This window comes from Elephas maximus, chromosome 1 (genome assembly GCF_024166365.1).
Source record: "Elephas maximus indicus isolate mEleMax1 chromosome 1, mEleMax1 primary haplotype, whole genome shotgun sequence".
Lineage (NCBI taxonomy): Eukaryota > Metazoa > Chordata > Mammalia > Proboscidea > Elephantidae > Elephas > Elephas maximus.
Genome location: NC_064819.1, coordinates 222,884,654 through 222,911,299, shown reverse-complemented (window position 1 = coordinate 222,911,299; position 26,646 = coordinate 222,884,654). Strand labels below are relative to the sequence as shown.

The 26,646-nt window shown below is 42.1% G+C and overlaps 1 protein-coding gene across 8 annotated transcripts in view; it reads right to left on the bottom strand.

The window, feature by feature from the left end:
• The window catches only part of CCDC170 (coiled-coil domain containing 170), a 141,711-nt gene extending 127,916 nt beyond the window's left edge, over positions 1–13,795 (bottom strand). For 2 of the 8 annotated variants that reach the window (XR_007519623.1, XM_049903710.1), the window contains exon 1: positions 13,492–13,795. Coding sequence is in view for 4 of the 8 variants with exons in the window: in XM_049903710.1 (XP_049759667.1) it covers positions 13,492–13,575 (84 nt within the window). In the remaining 4 variants the exon portion in view is untranslated. Of the gene's footprint in view, positions 1–12,533 lie in introns of all 8 variants that reach the window. The other 6 variants (XM_049903755.1, XM_049903692.1, XM_049903699.1 and 3 more) reach the window with 6 other exon arrangements.
• Between the last annotated feature and the right edge of the window lie 12,851 nt (positions 13,796–26,646).

Genomic DNA, 26,646 nt, shown 5'->3' with positions numbered 1-26,646 from the left:
GGCAGATTGGTATCTGTCTGATCTAGAGAGGAAAATGGTGTCTCCTGAGTCATGCTGGATTGTTCTAAAGAGTTTCATTTTTGCTCATATAAGTTACACAGTCTGTAAACTTTATACTCACTATATATACATACTATCTATACTTCAGACACTCATCAAGGATACCTAAAAGCCTCAAGAAAATGGATATGTGAACGAGAAATGTCAGAAACAGGTCAACCAGCCACTGTTTCAGGTTCTATAAAGTCCCAAAAAGTTTAATTCTCTAGAGAAGTGACTTTACCATAGTTCCTGAAATTAAAGGCATTATCCATTATGTTACATAATAATTGTTGTTGTTGTTAGGTGCTGTAGTGACCCCACGTATAACACAACAAAACACTGCCCTGTCCTGCGCCATCCTCACCATAGTAGGATTGTTTGAGCCCCTTGTTGCAGCCACTGCGTCAATCCATCTCACTGAGGGTCTCCCTCTTTTTCGCTGACCCTATTTTACCAAACATAATGTCTCTCTCCAGCAATTGGTCCCTCCTGAAGATGTGTCCAATGTAGCGAAATGAAGTCTCACCATTCTTGCTTCTAAGGAGCAATCTTGGGAACACTTTATATTTCTTTTCAAAGCCTTTGCCCTGAATGGGGAAGGCTGACTGTGAGCTTTATATACCTGAGTGGTGTCTTAATCATGTAGTGCTGTAACAAGTGGGTGGCTTTAACAGAGAAGTTTATTCTCTCACAGTCCAGTAGGCTAGAAGTCCAAATTCAAGGCACCGGCTCCAGGGGAAGGCTTTCTCTCTCTGTCAGCTCTGGAGGAAGGTCCTTGTCATCAGTCTTCCCTTGGTCTGGGAGTATCTCAGCACAGGAACCTCAAGTCCAGAGGATGCACCCTGCTCCCAGTGCTGCTTTCTTGGTGGTACGAGGTCCCCTACTCTCTGCTTGCTTCCTTTCATCTCTTGTAAGATATACGGTGGTACACGCCACACCCCAGGGAAACTCCCTTTACTTTGGATCAGGAATGTGACCTGAGCAAGTGTATTACATCCCACCCTAATCCTCCTCAACCACAGGGAGAGATTATGATTTATAAAACATAGGAAAACCACAAAATGGAGGACAGCCACACATGGCCTAACCAAGTTGACACATATTTTGGGGAGACACAATTCAATCCATTACAAGTGGAGTGTGCTAACTTGCAGCCTTTGCTTTGAATTGCATTAGCGGGGAGCAGGTAGATCTATATACACTTGGGAGGTGAAGGGGAAACTGATGATTGAAGCAGCTGATCCAAGTTCTGTCCATCAATTAATCACCCCAATTTCTTCCTCCTTCCTAATCCATATCTTTATCTGCAGATTCTAAGCACGGAACCTCTCTGGAAGTCTTTCTACCTCCTTTGCTACCTTCTCCTATGACAGGGCATGGCTCCCTCTCATTTTTTCAGCATCATGATGCCACAGTCCTTGTGTTTTCCAGAACAGTGAAAATACCAGGTTACCAATGTTTTATTCCCAGCACTGTCGTGAACTGATTGTGTTTTACGTTTTTTACACTTATGTCAACAAGACTTGAGCAAAAGATATAAACGCAAGTACTCAATCCACTATCTTAAACCAAAAGTCCAGATTAGGTTTTAATATCCCCACTTTCACAAGAACGGTTAAGCAATTTTTATAAGGTCGCACATTTAGCAAACGGTGGGGCTGGACTTGGATCCATACCTTCCATAAACTGTAGTCCAAGGTTTCCACTCAAGGTATCATAAATGATACATCATACATTCCTCCCATGATTTACAACCAGGATAAGAAAATTGTCTCCCCAAATGAATGTGCATCATTTTTATCTTGAAAACCAGCTGTCCTTTTTTCCATTAGCCATCATAGGAAAACCCTGGTGGTGTAGTGGTTAAGTGCTATGGCTGCTAACCAAGAGGTCTGCAGTTTGAATCCACCAGGCGCTCCTTGGAAACTCTATGGGACAGTTCTACTCTGTCTTATAGGGTCACTATGAGTTGGAATCAACTTGACAGCAATGAGTTTGGTTTGAGTCATAGAGCTCAGAATTCAATTTAGTGAAAGGACTCCATCTGACTTTCCTGGCATATCCAACCCTTTCCTTCCACCAAATAGCTTCTGATCATCTCTTTTTTTAATGGTTTTTAATCAACATGTTTTTAATATAAGCCTCCTCAAGTTATTTTGGAAATTATAATTAGTTTATTAATATTTCTTAGAAAATTTCACGTGGAACTGAACCTTAAAATGTGAAGAAACCAGGGCTAGAGATGAAGTAATGTGCTCAAGAAAACAATGTCAGCTCATTTCAGAGTCAATAGTACCCAGGTTCCTTGACTCTCTGGTTAGTATTTTCAGTTTGGCACGTATTTACCCAATGAATTAATAAATGGATGAATAAATGATATCCTTATTAGGTGCCTCTAACAGGAAGAATTTATTCCCTCTATATATGCTGTCAGGTACCCTATCAGCTCACCCCCAACCAATACAGCATAAAATCCGATGTTAATTTAAAAACTCCTCATTCTCTCCAGGAAACCCTGGTGGCATAGTTGTTAAGTGTTACAGCTGCTACCCAAGAGGTCAGCAGTTCGAATCCGCCAGATGCTCCTTGGAAACTCTATGGTGCAGTTCTACTCTGTCCTATAGGGTCGCTATGAGTCAGAATCCACTCGATGGCACTGGGTTTGGTTTGGTTTTGGTTTTCACTCTTCCCCTGGAAAAACCTCTTATTCTCTGGCTCTCCTTTATTTACAACCACAAAAATCATCTATATGCGGATGTTTCCCAAATGTATGATGAGCCCCTGTGTTATGGATGGAACTGTGTCCCCAAAAACTGTGTGTCAACTTGGCTAGACCATGATTCCCAGTATTGTGTGATTGGCCACCATTTTGTCATCTAATGTGATTTTCCCACATGTTGTAAATCCCATTTCTATGATGTTAATGAGGCAGGATTAGAGGCAGTTATGTTAATGAGACAGGACTCAATCTGCATCTTGTGTCTTGAGTCAATCTCTTTTGAGATATAACAGAGAGAAGCGAGCAAACAGACAGGGGGACCCCAAGCCATGAAGAATGAAGAACCTGGAGGGGAGCCTATCCTTTAGACCTGAGGTCCCTGGGCTGAGAAGCTCCTAGACCAGGGGAAGATTAATGACAAGGACCTTCCCCCAGAACCAACAGAGAAAGAAAGCCTTCTCCTAGAGCTGGTGCCCTGAATTTGGGCTTCCAGCCTCCTAGGCTGTGAAGAGAATAATTTTCTGTTTGTTAAAGCCATTCACTTGTGGTATTTCTGTTACAGCAGCACTAGATGACTAAGACACCCTACCAAAACCTCGCCATTGGGCTTGGAATCTGCATATCTAACTTGGATGTTGCACAGACACCTCATTCCCAACATGTCTAAAAGTGAACTCTTGCTGTTTCCACCAAACCTGCTTTCTCCAGGGTTCTCCATCTCAGTGAATGGCATCAGCCACCCACCGAAGACCTCAAGCCAGAGACCTGGGAGTCATGCTTTACAACTCTCCTTCTCCTCACTTTTAATACATCTAATTTTCTAATTCTCACTCCTAAATAATCGTAGTTACTGTGTGCTGTCGAGTCGATTCTAACTCATGGTGACCCCATGTGACAGAGTATAACTGCCCCATAGTGTTTCTTTGGTTGTAATCTTTGCAGAAGCAGATTGCCAGGTCTTTCTCCTGTACAGCCCCTGGGTGGGTTCAAATTGCCAATCTTTGGTTAGCAGCCAAGCGCTTAACCACTGTGCCCACCAGGGCTTCTTCCTAAATAATTGATCATTGTCAACTCCTCCACCACCGTCCCAAGTCTAGATGATGGCAATGGCCTCCAAACAGTCTCCCTGACATCCCTCACCTGACCACCAAGCCCAGGGGACATCTTCTATTCCTTACCTGGCCTGATCTCTAGGAGGCTCTAGGGGAAGATCCTTTCTTGTCTCTTCCAGATTCTGGTAGCCCCAGGTGTTCCTTGGCTTGCAGCTGCAACATAACTCAGTAGTCACATGGCTGGCTTCTCTGTCTCTCTATGTCTCTTCTCCTCTTTTTATAAGGACGCCAGTTATATTAGATTAGGACCCACCCTACTCCAGTATGACCTTATGTTAACTGATAACATCTTCAAAGACCCTATTTCCAAACAAGGTCATGTTCACAGGTTTAGGGCTAGAGTTCCATCCTCAAGCCTTTTTCCTCATTACTCAAGACATGTCTGTGATGGTTAAGGTTGTGCATCAACTTGGCTGGACCGTAATTCTGACAAAGCTTGCTGGCTTTTGCTTGCTCCGGATCCTGTAGCTGGCTTGTGTTCATCTGACCTCCGGTTTTTGGGACTTGAGCTAGCAGCTTACCTGCCAATCTTGAGATGCATCAGCCTCCACAGCCTGTGAGCCAGGCCTGCTCTCTGACCCACCGATCTTGGGTTCGTCAGCCCCTGCAGCTACATGAGTCAGAAGAAGCCTCCAGCCTGACCCATGGACTTGGGACTTTCCAGCCTCTACAACCACATGAGCCATTTCCTTGATATAAATCCCTATATATATTTATATGCTTCACTGTTTTTGCTTCTCTAGAGAACCCAGCCTAAGACAATGTCCTAATATTGTATGATCTCACTTATATGAACTATCTACAATTGGCAAATACACAGAGACCAAAATTTTAATACTGGTTACCAGGAGTGGGTGAGAGGGGGGAAAAGAGGAGTCATTATTTAAAAAGCAGTGAGTTTCTGTTTTGGTGATGGAAAATTTGAGAAAGAATATTGACGACAGTTGTGCAACATTACTAATGTAATCAGCATCCTTAAACATACACATGAAAAACAGTGAATTGGCAAATGTGTTATGTATATTTTTACAACAACGAAAAAAAGATGCTTCATGTCCTCCTGGGATTTCAACCAGCTGTTCCCAAATCTGCATCTCTACCTAGAGATTCACACGTCCAACTGTCTACTCCATACCACTTGCATGGCCCACTGGCACTTCAAAGTCAACATCATCTCCCCGACACCACCACCACCCCCAGTAACCTCAGCTAAGCTTCCCCTCCACTCCATTCTCCCCTCCACATCCCATTACGTTAGAGGACCTTGTGTAATTACGTTTGCTTTTTGCCTTGCCCTCTAGATCCTTATCTGAGATCATACCGTTACTCCAGCCATGCTTGCCTTCTTCCTTTCTTTTTTTTTTTTTTTTTTTTTTATCTTATTTATTGCCATTTCTTGTTTACTTAGCCAAACTTAACTCGAAAGGTAGAAATACTGCCTTCTACTTTGGAACCCTATTTGTTGCCAGGCACATGTTTTGTTTTGTTCATTTTTATTTCAATCTTGCAAAAAAGTTGCAAGAACAGCTCAAGCAACTCAAGCATATGCCTCACTTAGATTCACCAATTTTGAACAATTTTCCGCATTTGATTTATCCTTTCTCTGTGGGTATGTTGTAATTACTATTGCTGAAACCTCTGTGAGTAATTTGAAGACATCATGACCTTCTACCCTTAACTATTTCAGCATGTATCTCTTAAGCACGAGGACATTGCTTTTCATACAATTATCAAAATCAAGAAATTTAACCTTGATGCCACGTTTTTTGGTTTTTTTTTTTTGCCAATTATCTCAGTAATGTTCCTTACAGCAAGTATAAATTCACAGCACGTAGCTGCCAGGTATCTTTAATCTGTTTAATCCGGAGGAGTCGCTCAGGCTTTCCTTGTCTTTCATAAAATCAGTAAGGAGTGAAACTAGCACGAGGCTCCTGACATGACGTCCTGAGAACGCAAGGTCACTCATACAGAACTGTCAAAAATAACTAACCGCAATCTCTTTGTGAGGAAACATCAGCCTTATTCACACGTAAGGGCGTCCAGTTGCTCTTAGTGCTTCTAAGAACTCTCCTTCCCAACACCATTCAGAACTGATACCAAATGACATGTCCTTACAGAGGCCATTCCTACCCACCCTTCACAAAACAGTCCCCACTCCCGCACATCACTCAGTGTCTACCCTTTACTCCTGCTTTATTTTATTTTCAAGGCACTGACCATTCTCTGAAATCATCTTGTTCATCTATTTGTTTGCCTTTTTTTTTTTTTAATGTTTATTACCTCCATGAGAATATTACTTTTTTGAGAGTAAGGCCTTTGCTAAAATTGTTCCTACTTTAGAATTAAAAAAAAAAAAAAGAACCCGTTGCCATTCAGTTTTTTCTATAAGCAATATTTAAAATATTTTATTCAAGCAATATCTAAACATGCAGATATAGAAGTGATAATCAATAGTTATGCTGGTATCAGAAAGTAAAGGAGTATGGTGCTGCTGGTCTACCTTAGCAATGCCTTTGAACTTCTCTGCCTTAGATCAAAGGCACCAAAGCACCAATTTCAAAGGAAAAAAATTGGAAGTAAAACAAAGAAAAAGGAAACCTTGGGTAAAAGAACACAGCATAAATAATTCCTGATGCAGCAAATGTTACTCCCTTTTTTAAGTAATTTTTTTTTTAAAGCTGTCCTTGAACTTGGAGAGAAGTCTTTAAACTAATCAACTTAATTCAAGTACAAACTAAGCAGCATTCACTATTGTTGGCAATTACTTCACACCATATTTGGTAGCACTAGTTAAATGAATACACACATTCTTTTAAAAATATGTAAAGAAAGCCTTGTTCTCTGTTTGATGTTCAAATAGTTCTCCTCCCCTACCTGCACCATTTTAAAGTCCAGGGTCAAAGAGTAGTCAAATGTCAAGTGTCATGGATTGAATTATGTCCCCCCAAAAACATATCAACTTGGTTAGGCCGTGATTCCCAGTATTCTGTCGTAGTCTTCCATTTCGTGATTGTAATTTTATGTTAAAGAGGATTAGGGCGGGATCCTTGATCCATTGTAAAGGGCGTTTCCCTGGGGTATGGCCTGCACCACGTTTCATCTCTTAAGAGAGAAAAGGAAAAGGAAGCAAGCAGAGAGCTGGGGACCTCATACCACCAAGAACGCAGTGCCAAGAGCAGAGCGTGTCCTTTGGACCTGAGGTTCCTCTGCTGAGACGCTCCCAGACCAAGGGGAGACTGATGACAAGGACCTTCCCCCAGAGCGGACAGAGAGAGAAAACCTGGAGCTGATGCCCTGAATTTGAACTTGTAGCCTACTAGACAGTGAGAGAATAAACTTCTCTTTGTTAAAGCTGTCCACTTGTGGTATTTCTGCTATAGCAGCACTAGATGACCGAGACACCAAGATAAACTAAATGTTAAACTATAGCTAAAATAGACAAAGTTGGATGTATAAATTTATTTATTTTTTAAACATTTTGAGATAATTCTAGACTTACAAAAATGTTGCAAAAATAGAAGAGAATTTCTGTGTACCCTCAACTCAGCTTCCCCTGATGATAACAACTTACATAACCAAGGTACATTTATTAAAACCAGGAAATGAACACGGTTGTGATACTATTAATGAAACTATAGACCATATTCAAATTTTACCAGTTTTTCCAATCCAGACTCCCACATCGCATTTATTTGTCATGTCTCTTTAGTCTCCCCCAACCATGACCTTGACACTTGCAAAGGGTATGGGTCAATTATTTTGTAGAATGCCCTTCAAGGTGGATTTATCTAACATTTTCTTGTAACTAGATTGTCAGCATTTATTTTTGATATTATAAAGATAATCCTTTTTTTACTTAAAACAAGAGGAAAAATCTAATTGTTTGTTCAATCCCTACCAATAGAATACACTTGCTAAGATTCTGTTCAACTGATTATTTTATTTTATTTTTCTAAAAGTTTTTATTCCCTTAGGCGAAAGGAATAAGTCATCCTGTTAATTTTTACATCCATATCCCAAGTATTTTATACTTTCTTTCTTCTTCACAATTACTTAACCAAGTTCCATTTTTAGCCCTTTTAATAGCTCCCTTACCAAACTTTTATCTGCTTGATCTGTCAAAGAAATACTAACAGAGATGTATTAAAAATGTCCTACTCTAAATCTAAGTCAACTGGCGTAATAAAATCTATTAAGAAAACATTCTGCACCCCACTTTGGAAAGTGCCGTATGGGGTCTTAAACCCTAGCAAGCGGTCATCTAAGATGCATTAATTGGTCTCAAACCACCTGGAGCAAAGCAGAATAAAGAACACCAAAGACACAAGGTAATTATGAGCCCAAGAGACAGAAAGGGCCACATAAACCAGAGACTGCATCAGCCTGAGACCAGAAGAATGAGATGGTGTCCCGCTACAACATATGACTGCCCTGACAGGAAACACAACAGAGAACCCCTGAGGGAGCAGGAGAACAGTGGGATGCAAACCCCAAATTCTTGTAAAAAGAACAGACTTAAAGGTCTGGCTGAGACTAGAAGGACCCCAGAGGTCATGGTCCCCAGGCCTTCTGTTAACCCAAGACAGGAACAATTCCCAAAGCCAACTCTTCAGACAGGGATTGGACTGGACTATGGGATAGAAAATGATACTGGTCAAGAGTGAGCTTCTTGGATCAAGTAGACACATGAGGCTATGTGGGCAGCTCTTGTCTGGAGAAAAGATGAGAGGGCAGAGGGGGTCAGAAGCTGGCCAAATGGACATGAAAATAGACAGTGGAGGGAGAGCAACTAGGAGTATATAGCAAGGGGGATATAAGTTTTTGTATGAGAGGCTGACTTGGTTTGTAAACTTTGACTTAAAGCACAATAAAAATTTAAAAAAAAAAAAAAGTCCTACTCTAATTGTGGGCTTGTATATTCCTCCTTATAGATTGTTTCTGTCAATTTTTGTTTTATATATATTTTAGGCCATGTTATTAGATGCATAGACATTTAGAATTGTTACAACTTCATGATGAATAGAAATTTGTATCATTACATAGTAACTCTCTTTACTACTAGTAATACCTTATTGCCTTAAAAATATTTTGCATAATATTAACATACTAATCAGCCTCCCTTTGGTTATTATTTCCCTGGTATATCTTTTTATATGTTTTTGCTTTCAATCTTTCCATATCCTTTTGTATAGATGTGTCTTTCAGAAACAGCAGGGAACTAGATTTTTAAAAATCCAATCTGACGATTTTTGTCTTTTAACTCAGCATTTAGTCCATTGATATTTACAATATTACTGATATATTTGTGTTTCTTTTCACCATCATTGTGTTTTCTTTTTCCCCTTGCTTTTTCTGTTTCTTTTTTTCTTCTTTTTTGGGGGACTAAGGTTTTGGGTTTTTTTGTTTTGTTTTGTTTTGTTTTGTTTTTTTCTTTACAGCTAGATTAGGAAGCCTTCTGTCTTAAATTCATACGATGACATTTGATTAGAATCAGATCCTCTTTAAAACTTGATTTATATTTTGTAAAAAAGAGAACAAAGCAAACCAGAAAGGGGAGGAAATGGTTCTTTAAAAGGTGAAAATGGAGGGGGAGGGAAATGGACTTTACCTCCTTCATAATCGTCCAGGACCAGCTCAAAATTCTTGGCTTTGAGCAACTAGAGCTGTTGATACTGTGTTGTTCTTCTCATAACAGCCTCATCAGACAGCTATTCCAATTAACCCTTGTGTTACAAAGGGGAAAGGAACCTACCCTAGTTCCCAACGATGGGATCTACTGGAGCCATAAATTCAGTTCAGGTCCTCTAGGAGTAGGAACACACTGCAGCAAAGCCACTGCAAGCCACCATAAGTTTAGGTCCTTCCTTTCAAACTCTGACACCAAATCCATGCACTTCTCACCAAACCACCACTATAGCATTTTGCTGACTGATAATACTATTTCATAATTCAGTAATATTTTTCATCTTCCATGCCTTATTTCAAATGCAATGCACAGTTACACTGTTCTGCTCAAAACTATATTTGTAAATTTCCTCAAAGCACATCTTCTGTCCTCCATACTTGAGTTGTGTGTGGCCTTCAATTCACATAACATTGCTCTTAGTACTCATCACAGCTTTCTAATCTAGTAAATCTCTGCTATATGGTTTGGCAACACCTAGCAACAACAGCAATATGGTTTGGGTGTAGTTAGATCATAGTTACATTACTGAGAAATGTTTACCGTTAAATTTGGTTAATGAGTAATACTGATAAAATAGTCATCTGTTTACCTGTCTGTTTCTCTTGACTGTGAATTGAGAGCAGGGAATGTGTCTAAATTAACTTTGTTTTATTGAGGATCAGTGCCTCACATAGATCCTCAATAAACTGAACACTGAGGTGGTGGCTGAGGTACTGGTGCAGAGATTAGGACGGGAGCAACAGTGGGTGCTGCTGCTGCTGATGCCAAGGCAAATCCTGAAAGTTATAAAGAATTACAGCTAACGTTAATATGCATTATTCTGTCAGACAGAATAGCTATTGAGTGCTTTACATACATTAAACGTTAAATCTCAAAACTACACTACGTATTTTGTACTATGATTATCTACAGTTCAGGAGTGGATTATCCAACAGGCAAGGTATGCATGGTGTTTACCTTGCCTATCAGATCATTTGTGGTGAAAAATTTCACATGGGTTTCACCACACCTTTGGTGAAAGATGTGGTGAAACTCATGGGAAATTATTTCCTATAGATCAGTATGTTTAAGCACAAGTAAACCCATGCTTACTTCGCTTCCTGGGTCATCTGCCCATCAGAGACTGTAAATTTGAAAAGAGACTTTGATTCTGTAGGAAGGTGCTATGGGGCTGGGAGAAAGATAGATATCTGCCAGCCATATCTAGAAGCTGAATCTTTGATGTGGTGAAAAAACGTGAAATAGATCTGGTAAGCGAGGTAAGCACCATGCTTGCCTTGACTACTGGATAATCCACCCTTGTGTACAATATATTTTGTGTTATGTAGGTTATGTATTATGGTAAGTATTATCATCTCCACGGTTCAGATGAAAAAACTAAAGTTCTGAGACATTAAGTAATCTTTCACCCAAGGGTCAAGGGTGAGAAGTGGTATAACCAGCATTAACTGAACCCAGGTCCAATGCCAAAGCTAATACCTTCACTACCTGTACCATTTTACTTCTTCAAAAAGTTTTACATTACGATTGCTTTGTAGTTTACTCCATTTTTCAGAAGGTAGGGTAGGAAATGTACAAAACTTGAGCAAGCCATTCCCTCATCTGTATAATGGAAATTTTTTGCCCTGCCAACCTGCATTGTAAAATTATCTCAGATGAAGTAAGTTTCGTAAAATGAAAAATTGTAATAAATGCTGACCTTTCTGTTTCTACTTTTATTCTCAAGAAAATTTAGCTCTTTCAAGCCACTTAAAATCCTAGGCTAGGTGGAAATTTTCCTTTATGTAGGTAATACTTTATTCCAAAAATCTCAATCTGAATCAATAAGATTACCCAATAAATGAAATCATTTATTTATTGCTAAAGGGGAAAAGGTACCTTTACAGTGGAGAAATTTGGCAGATACCTCCAATGGGGCATCACCAATAATACAACAAACCGACATGGTGTGTCTCCTGATATGATGGAGAGATGCATCACTTATACAGTATTCCTACCAAAGCTCTAACCATGAAGACAATCAGACAAGGCTACTTTACAGAGGGAAGGGCCTGGACTCTGCAAAAACGTCCACATCACCAAAGACAAAAAAAGGCTGAGGAACTGCTCCAGCCTTAAAGAGACTAAAGAGACATAACTAAACGCAACTTGCGATCCTGGAATGAAAATATTCTTGCAATAAATGGCATAATAGGAACAACTGGAAAAACGTGAGCAGATAGTGTATGTTCGATTGTGACAATGTTAACCAACCAGTTGCCATGGAGTAGACTCCAACTCATGGTGACCCCATGAGTGCCAGAGTAGAACTGTGCCCCACAGGGTTTTCGATGGCTGATTTTTTGGAAGTAGATCATCAGGACTTTCTTCTAAGGCACCTCTAGGTGGTCTCAAATCTCCAAACTTTCAGTTAGCAGGTGCTGTTTACACCACCTAGAGATATAACAATATTATACACCCTGAATTTATTTAATGATTGTATTTTAGTTTCTTTAGAAAAAGCATTTGTTCTTAGGAGATACATCCTAGAGTATTTAGAGATGAAGGGTCAGGATGTCTGTAATTGACTTTCTAAGGGTTCTGCAAGAAAATAAACAATAAAAAAATACTACCTACTTACATATGGTCTAAAACTCTTTAGTTCAGAGAGGACACCCTGCTGAGATAAAATGTAATAATGTCAAATATGAAAATGTCAAATGGAAGAAATATTAGTTTTGTCTGCAATGGTATTAATTTTTCCCAAATATGGAAGGATGAACATATATATACCAGGAATCAGAGAAATTTAAATATAGGTCGGATGCAGGAATGGATTACCCAATAAGCAAGGTACGCCTGGGCATATTTGTGCTTACTTACTAATCTGTAGTGCACAATTTCACCTGTTTTTCACCACATCAAAGATGTGTTAACCGACCAGTTGCCATGGAGTGAACTGGATTAGTAAGGAAACACAAGTAAGCCTACGTACCTTGCTTACTGGTTAATCCACCCCTGGTCAGTCAGATGAAAGGCAACAACCAGAGCTGGTGAATATGAGAATTCCTGAAGCATGTTGGTGAACCCAGCCTATGTGTTCTGATAGTGTCCTGTGGGGACACAAATGGTCAGTAAAGTGGCAGTGGCAATACTAGGACAAATTTAGGTTAGCAGCTCAGCTGAACACAATTTCCCCATCTCTGGCAACTCCCCACCCACTCCCCCGCCCCCGGACCCAGCACTATACCTAGTGGGGCCTAGCTGCCAGGTCCAGGGGCAGGTACTTAACCAAGATGAGCCAGCCAGCATTTCTCCTGTGTGTGTGTGTTTAGTATACCTGATACCTGAAAGTCCCCAGAGCCTAAGTAACCCCTGGGAGTAAACAAGTAAATGCATCCAAAGACAACTGAGTTATTAACGTTTCTGGAGTGATTAGCAACGAAAAGGCCAGAGGCTACTCTATCAGATCTTGGAGAGACTGTTTTGGTTAGCTTAATATATGGTAAATTAAATGAGGGAGTTATTTGCTCTGGGGAGGGGGGCAGGGCGGGGAGGGGACTAAAGGAGCTGGGGCACCATCTTTCCCATTTAACCACTCTAAAAAAAAAAATTTTTTTTTTTTTTAAGTCGTCAGAGAAACACCGCGGCGCCACCTAAAATGCAGACACACTTCACACACTCACTACCTGCCGGTAACTTTCTAACACTAACCGGCCGCCGGCAATTGCAGCGCACCTCTAACGCAGGAATCTGTCTGTCTGCTCTATTCCACCCACCCTTTCGAGAAGAAAAGTTTGCAAACACGAGCGCCTGTGCCCATCCTGGAGGTCTCCGACCCCCGGGTCCTCTCCTTTCTCCTGGGGCGAGTCCCCTATGTCCTACATTGGCAGAGCGACGGTTCGGACACTGGCCGGCGGCCCACCCTGCGCGGCCCGCAGCGCGGACGGTACCTCGGGCGCCGGCGAGGAGGCGCCGAGGGCGGTGTCGCTGGTCGCGTCAAGGAACCTGGAGCCCGAGGAGCTGCTGCGGCTCATGGCGGCCAAGCACCGCGCGCTCGGAACCAGAGCCGCCAGGAGAGACGCTGAGAGCGAGGCACCGGCGGGTGCGCGTCGGGCGCCGTCGCCTCGGGCAACGTGTCAACACCCGGAAGGCGGCGGCCCCGAGGCCGGGGCTGGGGAGGTGGGGGCTCTGGAGGCTCGCGGAGACCACGGCGGGCCCCGGCGGGCGGGCCGGACTGAGAACCTAGCAGGCCGGCGGGCGCCTTCGGCCTCGGGACGGGCCTCGGGGCGCGCGGGGCCGGGACAGCGGCGGCGAGGCGCCCTCTGCGGCCACCCCGGCCAGAGCCGGCTGAACTGAACAGCCCACGCTCCCCAAGCGCCTGGGGTCCGCGGGGTTGGGATTTGGACTTCAAGGTGCGACTCCACAGTGCGCGCAATTCCAGGTCTGGTGCTTATATCTGGGAGAAGTGACAGCGAGTGGCAAAGGCTAACGGCACTGGTGGGCATGAGGTGTACGAGCAGGAGCGCGTTGCCACAAAGGTGAAAGGGCATTTATTCGGCGCCCATTGTGTGCAAACGCTTCAGGCTGGCCTCGCGGGCGGGCAAGCCAGGCATACAGGGTCGGCTGCGAAGGGTCTCCCGCTCGGTATAATGCTCTGCTGTCGCAGGCTTGAAATTCTTAATAGTTTTTGAAGAGCTGCTGCATTTTATTTTGTACTGTAGGCCGTCTTGATGTGCTTTCTTTTAACCTTTTCAACAGTCCTGCAAGGACATTTAGGTAATACTCGTGTTAGTAACAGCAATATCTTCTAATTATGAAATACCCCCATGTGTTCTAAGTGCTTTCTATGTTTGATCTCACTAAATAAAAGAAGCCTATAAGATAGATGGAGCCCTGGTGGTGCAGTGGTTAAGAGCTCAGCTGCTAACCAAAATGTCAGCGGTTCCAATCCAGGAGCTGCTCCTTGGAAACCCTAAGGGGCAGTTCTGCTCTGTCCTATAGGGTCTCTTTGAGTTGGATTTGACAGCAATGGGTTTGGTTTTTTGGGTATGAAATAGAATATTAAAATCATTGATGTTTAAGGCAGGAGAACAGGCACAAAGAGATGAAATACATTTTCTAAGGGTATACAGCTGGTAAGGAGCCCTGGTGGTGCAATGGTTAAGAGGTTGGCTGCTAACCAAAAGGTCAGCAGTTCGAACCCAACCGTCCCTCCTGAGAAGGGGCCTGGCAATCTGTTCCCATAAAGATTACAGCCTTGGAAACCTGATGGGACAGTTCTACTCTGTCATACAGGGTTACTATGAGTCGACTCCATGGCACACAACAACAACATACAGCTGATAAGCATATGTATCAGGCCCCAGATCATAAAACTAAAGTGCGGAGAAGGTAGTTAACCTACCCAAGGTCCTATATTTTAGTAGCAGAACCTGAAAATGGAACCCACGTTCACCTTACTTTAAGACCCATGCACTATTGTAAACTTAAAAAAAAAAAAAAGTCAGAGATGAGGCAGCTTTTCTTGGATTCCATCCATTCATCCTACCTTTACCCATTATTGTCTCAGAGGACTCCTTGGCCTTGACGGTAGCTCTTGATTTTATGGTACCACCACTATGTACACAATCCAGAACCACCTTAATACCTTTATGTTAAGTAAGAAATTCGCCACTAAGTTGATTCTGACTCGTAGTGACCCTATGGGACAGAGCAGAACTGCCCCATAGGGTTTCCTAGGCTGTGATCTTTACAGAGGCAAAATTTCTCCTGCGCAGCAGCTGGTAGGTTCAAACCACCCATTGAAAGTCAACCTATGAGTTAGTGCAGAGCACTTAACCACTGTGCCACCAGAGCTCCTCAAATTAACAATAGTCCTTAACTGAAACTAAGACTTTCAGAAATCTCCTACTAGTAGTAGTCTTGTCTTTGCCATGAGACCAGAAGAACTGGCTGGTGCCCAGCTACCATTACTGAACATTTTGATGGAAGATTCTATAGAAAGAATCCTGATCAAAAGGGAGGAAATGCAGAACAGAATTTCAAATTCTCATGGAATCCATACTTTCTGGAGCCATGGAGGCTGGATAAACCCCTGAAACTGTTGCTCTGAGATAATCTGTAAAACTTAAACTAAAAATATTCCCTGAAGTCTTCTTAAAACCAAACAATAATTTAGCTTAAGTAGTAAAGAATGTCTCCCTTGAGCATTGTGCTCTTTCAGGATCCATCTATATGGGATCAAATTGACAACAGCAACTTGAAAGATTCGACAGGAACCTTCAGGGGCAGTGAGTTTATGTTAATGAGGTAAGAACAACTCAGGAAAAGAGGGGGAGATTGGTTACACAAATGGACGAATGTAATCAATGTCACTGCACTGTACGTGTAGAAACTGTCAAATTGGTGTATGTTTTGCTGTGCATATTCTCAACAACAACAAAATAAATAAAAATTTAAAAATAGTATGCTTTGTAATAAACATGTTTTCAAGGTGCAGTTCTTCTTGCAGTAGAATCACTACAAATTTGTTCAATTTTCTATGAACCAACACTGCCAGGGGAAAAACTGAAGTGGATGAAATCTCAATGTACCTGGACTAGAGCCAGCCTGAGGAAGTCCCCTCTGCACTAACCCTACATCTAGTTGTTCAGAATTAGGTTTTATAAAGTCTAACTTCGGATCACTCTGGTTAACCTTGTACCTCTTCTTCATGAAAACAAAGATCTGAATTTGTACAGTCTTTAAAAATCTGCTGCCAGATTTTTCTCTATGTGAAAACAATGTGCTTTTGCAGTATTTAAGGTCCTTTGGTGGTCTTGTAACTTGCACCCAGTTGATCGGGTGGGACTGTGTGATAGTGTAATTGTAGCCCACCAAGGAGATTGGTGAGTTTTGCCATCCCGCTGGGCTTGAAATGAGCCACCCCAGAGGCAAGAAAGAAAAGAGCCCATCACCACCAAAGAAGGAGGGACCAGCAGGAGAGATTGGCAGGAGACAAAGCAGTGGGCTTCCCGGCCCATGGAGCAAGCAACCTGAGTGCCTTTGGGCAGAAACTGATGGGCGGGAAGAAGCCTATGCCTGACCTATGAATTTGGGACTTGCTAGCCCCCACAGCCATATGAGCCATTTCCTTTATATGGTACATGAGTTCTGTGAGACATTGCAGTAAATTAGGGAACCCAAAGACGGGAGGGAGAGTACCAAGGGGAGAGGGAGTAGCTGATGTTAGAGATGATGGAGCAGTACAGCAGCTGGGAAAAGCTGGACATTTGGGACATCTTTAACCTCCACCTCATAGGAACCAGCACTGTGCTGATCCTTATGAAAGACATTATTCATTTAGTGCTCAATTAACTTAAAAGTTGCTGGTTTGAATTCACCTGGTGGAATAAAAGTAGGAAAAATACTTGGCTTCATCCCTGCCTAGGTGCCCTTGAACTTTCCAGAATGTCAAGACATCAGTCCCTTGGCTCTTCAGGACAGTATCTGGTGATGAGTCAAGGGAGTTGAGCAGGAGGATTAAGATGAGTTCTGGATGTGGGGACAATCGTGGTAGAAACTTCCAGGTTGGGAGTGGGGGAGCTGTGGGTACTATGACAGCTGAAGCAAGGGAGAGAAGTAAAAATGCACAAAGCATGTTCTAGTCCAGGGAAAACAAGCAGATTTCTCACAAAACTCCATGTGTAGGCACTATTTTATGACCCATAATACCTCAACAACAAACTTCTATTTTTCTTTATAATATACAGTGTGATGGATCACTTTTATGTGGCCTTCCTAGCCATGGTCTTGTAACTCCCACCCAAGCGATAGGACAGGACTGTGCAGATATGGTAATTGTGGCCCACCATAAGGGATTGGTCAGTTTTGCCACACCAAGAACAGCCAGGAGGAGAGAGAGCGTCCTCTGGGTCCAGGATCCCTGTGCTGAGAACCTCCCGGAACCAGGAGACCAAGAGAGAGAATGAGCTGTAACCCTGAAAACAGTGAGAAGCAGTGGCGGGAGAGACCTGGCAGTAGGAGATGGTGCAGTGGGCTTTCCAGCCCATGGAGAGAGAAAGGTGAGTGCCTTTGGGTAGAGATGGGGGGCCATGGAGAGGCGTACCTGCGAGCACAGCTGGAATGAGGCTGTCCTGATGGAAGAACTGTATCTTGAGTGTTCCTGAGCCTGAATTCTGTTACTTCCCCAATAAACCCCATAATCGTATGGTCTGTGAGTTCTATGTGGCCTTAGCAATGAATTATTGAACCCAGTAGAGAGTGCTGTGGGAGGGATGATTGGTGTCACAGTTGGTAAAGATGGCGGAGAGTGGAAGCATATCTGACCTCTGCCTCATAGGAATCAGCCTTGGGCTGTTGATCTTGATTGTCCATGCCTCTTGTGAAGAGAGGGAAAACTCTGCCTCCAAGCCTTTTTTTTTTTTTTTTTTTTTTTTACATAATGACAACAGAGACAGGAAGCTACCAGCTGTGTGGCCTTGTACACATCAAACTACTTATTTATAGAAGATAATGTTCCTAATTAGATGCCAAGCTGAGTTTGAACTGTGTTGTACAGGATATCTTAAGCTGCTCAAGTTTTGAAGAGCAAAGGAAGAGAACAGGGCTACACTGAGGTGGGTAGAGGGGAGGTAAAGAAGCCAGCAGGAGACTACGTCAGAGCTGGGACTAGAGAAATGGGAATGGTGGTGGTGAGGAAAGATTTAGAGGTGGAATCAACCACAGCCTGAGCTCCAGAGCCAGGCTGGAAGCACAGTGAGGCCTTAACAGGCAGCAAGGAGATAAAGCAGAGGAGGGAGTTGGAGAGAACCATCTGAGCAAATTTAGTCTGGGGTGCTGTTGTTGTTGTTGTGCGCCATCAAGTTGATTCTGACTGATAGCAACCCGATGTGACAGTATGGAACTGCCCCCAGCACGTTTCCCAGGCCGTAATCTTTATGGGTGCAGATCGCCAGGTCTTTCCTCCATGGAGCCACGGGGTGGGTTTGAACTGCCAACACTTTGTTTAGCAGCTGAACACTTAACCACTGTGCCACCAGAGCTCCTTGAGGACCTGGATAGAAGGAAAGAATTGGATCTTAGGGCTTATTTGAAGTTACGATAAATACATTTTCTTTACATTGATGAATCGATAAGGGAAAAAACAACCCCATAAAACTTGCCTGTCAGAATGTAAAACAAGACTTGCCTCTACCGAGTCTACGAGGCAGGTATTATTTAGCTGAGGGAGGAAAATACAGAGCTGCTTCTGAAGGCTGGTAAAAATTCAGCCTCATCCCACACTGAGAGTTCATATTCCCCAACCTTCAGGTATTCGGTTTAGTTCAGTTCAATAAAGGTGTTGTTGTAGGTGTGTGCCATTGAGCTGATTCCAACTAATAGCAACCTCATGCAAAAGAGTAGAACTGCCCCATAGGGTTTTTTGGCTGTAACCGTTCTGAATCGGAATTGCCTCAACGGCAATGGGTTTGGTTTGGGTTTTTGAATCATTACGAGAGCAGATCACCAGAAGGTGCTGATAAGAGAAGACAGACAGATACTTGCAGTGTGAGACCGGAAACCCCAGACACACCCAGCTTAAACCAGAATATGTAGGTCATTCTGCTACAATATCAAATTTCATCCTGAAGTATATTGATAAGCCAGGCATGTTGAAGTGTATGTTAAATGAGCACAGGATCCTAGACAAGGCCAAAGTGTTTGGTAGGTAGCTCTGGGGGATGATAGATGGCCATATCTATGCTGACCTTTTATTTTGGAGATGTCCTGTGGTGTCATGTTTATTACTCCAATTTCCTCCATTTGTTTGTTTTTACAAAATGCACACATTTCTCACAGGAAATTTTGTAATACGATAACTTTTGGGGCTTTTGACTTATGTTTAAAAGCTTGTTGCTGAAACCACTCCTATGACATTTTAGCATGAACTGTGTGCGTGTGTGTGTACATGCATACATACACACAGATGGCACCCCCAAATCCCTGGCAATGACAAGACAGCTAGGATGAGGACTCTACCATCTGATCCTATTGGGTCATACACACAAGACACGTACACAGTGTTGACAATTGAAAGCTGTTATAATTATTTGAAGAGTAAACAAAAAGAACAGATTACTTATAGAAAGCAAACTGTAAACAAGAACAGATTTGAGGTGAACTGCTCCCCTTCACTTCTACCGAGTACCCCATTTAGTGTCGTGGGGGATGAACCCACTTATGTCTAAAAGGGAACCCTGCTCGTCCTTCTCAAATTATCCATGTCTGTTTCTGTGTCACCAGGCGGGCATGCCATGGAGCAGGTGTCTCTCTCTCTCATCAGGTGTGGGTCAGGTCAGGTGCCTCATAGCTGTGTTCCTCTCTCTCTCTCTCTTTCTCCGTGGCTTTTCTTAGCTGCCTCTGACCACCTGTGCTTATTATCCAGCTCTCTACCAGCAGCTTTGGGACAACCCTGGAGCAGTGCAGAGTTAGGCCAGCATTACCACAGCTCTCGAGACAAAGCTGCTTTACCAGCAACCCTTGTACATGTACGCCCAAGCCTCTGCTCCATTGGCAACCTCCTATCCAGAGGTGCCCAGCTGTGCTATGTAGGCTGACTCTGCCCACCACTGTCGTCTACCTCATGGGCCAACTGTGCCACCACCACCATGTACTGGTCTCGTGGTTCCAGCTACCCAGACCACTGCCCTTTTTCTCTGACCCTCAGCTCTGCTATTCTTGCTGCCCTTTCTCTTTGTCTTCAGTGTTACCAACTCAGTGTTACAGCCTGGACCTATATTATAGCTCTTCTAGGAGGTTGCTATGTGTTGTAATGGGCCCCACAGCAATGGGTTACGAGGTTCTCATTGCAGGGCAACGTGTCCAAAGGACTTGCTCCCCTCTTGGCTTTCCTAGATCAGGAAGCCCAGTCTAAGCCTCCGTTCTAGTGTTTTAATCAGGCACCAGGCAGGCCTCTTAGCCAATCCCAGCAAAAGTCAACTACTGGATGGGGTTCCCCAGGCAATTCCAGTAAGGTCAATTACTGGGCAGTGCCATTCCTAGGCACCGGCCCCCCACCCCACCCCCCTGCCCCGGCCAGCCAACTCCTGTAAAGGTGGATAGCAAACCTACCAATCCCTTGCAAGCCTGTTATGTGGATAGAAAACTACCAATCCTTTAGCAGATTGCAGCCTAACCAATCATTTTGGGAGAATTACAAATGTAGGGTGAGAAAGGTCACATAAAAGAAAAACAAATTGCCCCACAGGAGTCTAAAAGTTGTTTAAAAGAATGTGATTGATTTAAATATTTTCCCAAGTAACTGAACGAAGTGTTGTCAAAGGCTGCAAGCGACTATTTTAGTCATCTAAACCGAGACTCCTTGGTGAAAGTTGAACCCACTCACTCTGCCTGCCGGTGTTTCCCCTGCAAGACCTGTGCTATGGTCCAGGACAGTCCACTGCACAAGGGCACCACATCTAGGCCGTATGCACAGCAAAGGCAGTTTTGTTATTTAGAAATTTCCTTGTATTTTTATTACACTTTTGTTAATTTTGAAGGTAGGCAACTGTACATTTATTGTGACTTTTTTTTTCAATTCATGCAAGTAACATGTCTTGTTCTAAAAGCTTAGACATACACCTTGTGCTTTAATCTATAAACGAAAAGTAAGCTTGATTACTGAACAACATCTAAAACAACTTGGACTTCTAAATAATAAACCGGTTTTCGGACTAATGAACTGATCAGTGCATATCTTTAAATTTTAAAAGGATTCCACTGAAAATGTTGTTAGGTGCCGTAGAGTCAGCTCTGACTCATAGCGAACCTATGCACAACTGAAAAAAATACTGCCCGGTCCTGTGCCATCCTTACAATCATTGCTATGCTTGAGCAAATTGGTGCAGCCGCTTTGTCAATCTACCTCATTGAGGGACTTCCTCTTTTCTGCGGACCTTGTACTTTGCCAAACATGATGTCCTTCTCCAGGGACTGATCCTTCCTGACAACATGTCCAAAGTATGCAAGACACAGTCTTGCCATCCTTGCTTCTAAGGAGCATTCTGTTTGTACTTCTTCCAAGACAGATTTGTTCATTGTTTTGGCAGTCCCTGGTATATTCAATATTCTTCGCCAACACCACAATTCAAAGGCATCAATTCTTCTTCGGCCTTCCTTACTCATTGTCCAGCTTTCACATGCATATGATGTGACTGAAAATACCATGACTTGGGTCAGGTGCACCTTAGTCTTCAAGGTGACATCTTTGCTTTTCAACACTTTAAAGAGGTCCTTTGCAGCAGATTTATTTACCCAATGCAATGTATCATTTGATTTCTTGACTGCTGCTTCCATGGCTGTTGGTTATGGATCTAAGTAAAATGAAATCCTTGACAACTTCAATCTTATCTCCGTTTACCAGGATGTTGCTCATTGGTCCAGTTGTGAGGATTTTTGTTTTCTTTACGTTGAGGTGTAATCCATACTGAAGGCTGTGGTATTTGATCTTCATTAGTAAGTGCTTCAAGTCCTCTTCACTTTCAGCAAGCAAGGTCGTGTCATCTGCATAACGCAGGTTGTTAATGAATCTTCCTCCAATCCTGATGCCCTGTCCTTCATATAGTCCAGCTTCTCGGATTATTTGCTCAGCATACAGATTGAATAGGTATGGTGAAAGGATATAACCCTGAAGCACACCTTTCCTGACTTTAAACCAATCTATATCCCCTTGTTCTGTCTGAACAACTGCTTCTTGATCTATGTAAAGCTTCCTCCTGAGCACAATTAAGTGTTCTGGAATTCCCATTCTTCACAATGTTATCCATAATTTGTTATGATATGCACAGTAGAATGCCTTTGCATAGTCAATAACGCAGGAAAACATCCTTCTGGTATTCTCTGCTTTCAGCCAGGATCCATCTGACATCAGCAGTGATATCCCTGGTTCCACATCCTCTTCTGAAACCAGCCTGATTTTCTGGCAGTTCCCTGTCGATATACTGCTGCAACCATTTTTTAATAAGCTTCAGCAAAATTTTGCTTGCGTGTGATATTAATGATATTGTTCTAAAATTTCCGCATTTAGTTGGATCACCTTTCTTGGGAATAGGCATAAAAATGGATCTCTTCCAGTCATTTGGCCAGGAAGCTGTCTTCCATATTTTTTGGCACAGACAAATGAGCACATCCAGTGCTGCATCTGTTTGTTGAAGCATCTCAACTGATATTCTGTCAATTCTTGGAGCCTTGTTTTTTGCCAATGCCTTCAGCTTACACTTCTTCCTTCAGTACCATCGGTTCCTGATCATATGCTACCTCTTGAAATGTTCGAACATCGACTATTTCTTTTTGGTATAATGACTCTGTGTATTCCTTCCATCTTCTTTTGATGCTTCCTGTGTCATTTAATATTTTCCCCATAGAATCCTTCACTATTGCAACTCAAGGCTTGAATTTTTTCTTCAGTTCTTTCAGGTGAGAAATGCCGAGCGTGTTCTTCCCTTTTGGTTTTCCATCTCCAGCTCTCTGCACATGTCATTATAATACTTTACTTTGTCTTCTTGAGCTGTCCTTTGAAATCTTCTGTTCAGTTCTTTTACTTCATCATTTCTCCCTTTTTCCTTTAGCTGCTAGGTGTTTGATAGCAAGTTTCAGAGTCTCCTCTGACATCCATCTTGGTCTTTTCTTTCTTTCCTGTCTTTTCCATGACCTCTTGCTTTCTTCATGTATGGTGTCCTTGATGTCATTCCACAACTTATCTGCTCTTCAGTCACTGGTGTTCAGTGCATCAAATATATTCTTGAGATGGTCTCTAAATTCGGGTGCGATATACTCAAGGTCATATTTTGGCTGTCATGGGTTTGTTTCGATTTTCTTCAGTTTCAGCTTTAAACTGCATATGAGTAATTTATGGTCTGTTCCACAGTCACCCCCGGCCTTGTTCTGACTGATGATATTGAGCTTTTCCATCGTCTCTTTGGCTAATGCTAATGCTTTTCAGGAGTAGACAGCTAGGTCCTTCTTCCCAGTCTGTCTTAGTCTGGAAGCTCAGCTGAAACCTGTCCTCCATGGGTGACCCTGCTGGTATCTGAATATCGGTGGCATAGCTTCCAGCATCACAGCAACATGCAAGCCCCCACAGTATGACAAACTGACAGACACATGAGGACCAATGGAATTACTCACTGGTTAAATTTGGCATTCAATTGCAGTTCATATGATCTGCTGTTTCTTTGTTGTACAACCCACCTTACATTTTCACTAGCTTTGTAAATTTATTCCACTAAGATTCTTCTGCTCAACATATATTTTACCACCATCATTTGTAACGCATCTTAGTAGATTCCACTTCAGATTGTACTGAATTAATGTTTTCTCAATTTCACTGAAAATATTCTCACTTGTAGTAGTTCCACAGACTTGTTCAGTAACTGCAAGATTGGTATTGTGTTCTTAAATAAACAACAGCAGAGTACATTGTTAACACCTGTTTTAACTCATCAATTGCCAAAAAAAATCATTCAAAATCATTTGCTTTGTTTTTCATTTGACAATTGATGCTGCTCCCAGTATCCTCAACTCTATAAGCAACTGTTTCCACTGAAAGAAGTCTTAAACACGTTTATTTTGTCTAGACACATTCCTTTGGATATGGCAATCAAGCATGATTTAATTAACTTAATTAACCATTGTAGGTGGCTCTCTCATTGCCTGGCTAACAAATAGTTGTTATTAGCTATGGTCAAGTCAGCCACAACTCATAGTGACCCCCTGTGTGATGGTATCCATAGAATTTTCATTGATTGATTTTTCCGAAGTAGATCACTGGGCCTTTCTTCCTAGTCTGTCTTAATCTGAAAGCTCCACTGAAACCTGTTCAGCATTATAGCAACACACAAGCCTCCACTGACAGGCTGCACCTAAGGTGCATTGGCCAGGAATCAAATCTAGGTCTCCCATATGGAAAGTGAGAATTCTCCCACTGAAATACCACTGCTGTCAACTAACAAATTAGTCATTCAGAAACTTACTGTGGTTTCAGCCTCATTTACATTTTTTATTTTTGTGAGGAAATTCTGCCATGATTAGATATTCCATTTTCAATTTTTCTGACCATTACATTACAGTGAGATTAGAATGTTTTTATGAGTGTTGAGATTAGTTGTGTCAATGTATATTGTATTTTATTTGCACAGCTATACTGTCATTCAAAAGCAGCTGCAACAGTATATCAACAGGGAACTGCCAGAAATTCAGGCTGAATTCAGAACAGGACATGGTACCAGAAATATCATTGCTGATGTCAGATGGATCCTGGCTGAAAGCAGAGAACACCAGAAAGATGTTTGCCTGTGTTTTATTGACTGTGCAAAGGAATTCCACTGTTTGGATCATAACAAACTATGGATAACATTGCAAAGAATAGGAATTCCAGGACACTTAATTGTGTTCATGAGGAAGCTGTACAAAGATCCAGAGGCAGTTAGACAGAACAAGGAGACACTGTGTGGCTTAAAGTCAGGAAAGGTGTGCTTCAGGGTTGTATCCTTTCACCATACCTATTCAATCTGTATGCTAAGCAAATAATCCAAGAAGCTGGACTATATGAAGCAGAACAGTGCATCAGGATTAGAGGAAGACTCATTAACAACCTGTGTTATGCAGATAACACAACCTTGCTTGCTGAAAATGAAGAGGACTTGAAGGACTTACTGATGAAGATCAAGGACCATAGCCTTCAGTATGGATTACACCTCAACATAAAGAAACAAAAATCCTTACGACTGGACCAATAAGTAACATCATGATAAATGGGGAAAAGACTGAAGTTGTCAAGGATTTCATTTTACTTGGATCCACCATCAACACCCATGGAAGCAGCAGTTAAGAAATCAAAAAACACATTGCATTGGGCAAATCTGCTGCAAAAGACCTCTTTAAAGTGTTGAAAAGCAAAGATGTCACCTTGAAGACTAAGGTGCGCCTGACCCAAGCCATGGTATTTTCAATTGCATCATATTCATGCGAAGGCTGGTCAATGAATAAGGAAGACTGAAGAAGAACTGATGCCTTTGAGTTGCGGTGTTGGAGAAGAATATTGAATATACCATGGACTGCCAAAACAATGAACAAATCTGTCCTGGAAAAAGTACAATCAAAATGCTCCTTAAAAGCAAGGATGGCGAGACTGTGTTTTACATAGTTTGGACATGTTGTCAGGAAGGATCAGTCCCTGGAAAAGGACATCATGCTTGATAAAGTAGAGGGTCAGTGAAAAACAGGAAGACCATAATGAGATGGGTTGACACAGTGGCTGCAACAATGTGCTCAAGTATAACAACGATTGTGAGCATGGTGCAGGACCTGGCAGTGTTTCATTCTGTGGTACATAGGGTCACTAAGAGTCAGAACTTAATCAACAGCACCTAACAACATAGTGTCACTGTGTAATAAGCATAATACTTTACCAGCTAATTCTACATAAATAAGATGCTCTATTGTGTCTTAAAAGCATGACATTCAAAGGCCATTTTTCTATTTTTTTCTTGTTTTGATATATTGGGTATGCACCAGTATTTAAAAAAAGAAAATGTTCCAATATGGTGATACATGTGGCCCTCAAAACACTGTAGCATTATAGCCACACTTCTGCGATTTGTAGGGTATCCACTAGCAGTGCAAAGCAATGATAGTGCCATGTGTAGTCTCTGTCACACTCCTCAACTCTGTATTATAGTGTGAAAAAAACATAAACAAAACATAAACAAATTAGTGGGGCTTTGTTCCCATAAAACTTTATTCATGGAGCCTGACATTGGAATTTTACATCACGTCACATTGTGTCTAATCTCACATAGAGTAGCAAAATATTATTCTTCTTTTGACTTTTTAATCAACTATTTAAAAATGTAAAAATCATTATTAGCTTACAGGCCATATGAAAACAGGCAGGGGGCTGGACTTGGCCTGTGAGCTATAGTTTGCCAAGCCCTGGTCTACAACAAGGTGTAGAATATGGGTACATGTTCAGGTTGAATTAAATTAAGATAAACTATTTAGTAAATCATTGTATGGGTAGTAAAAAAAAAACACTCAGACCAAAAACCAAACCCACTGCCATCGAG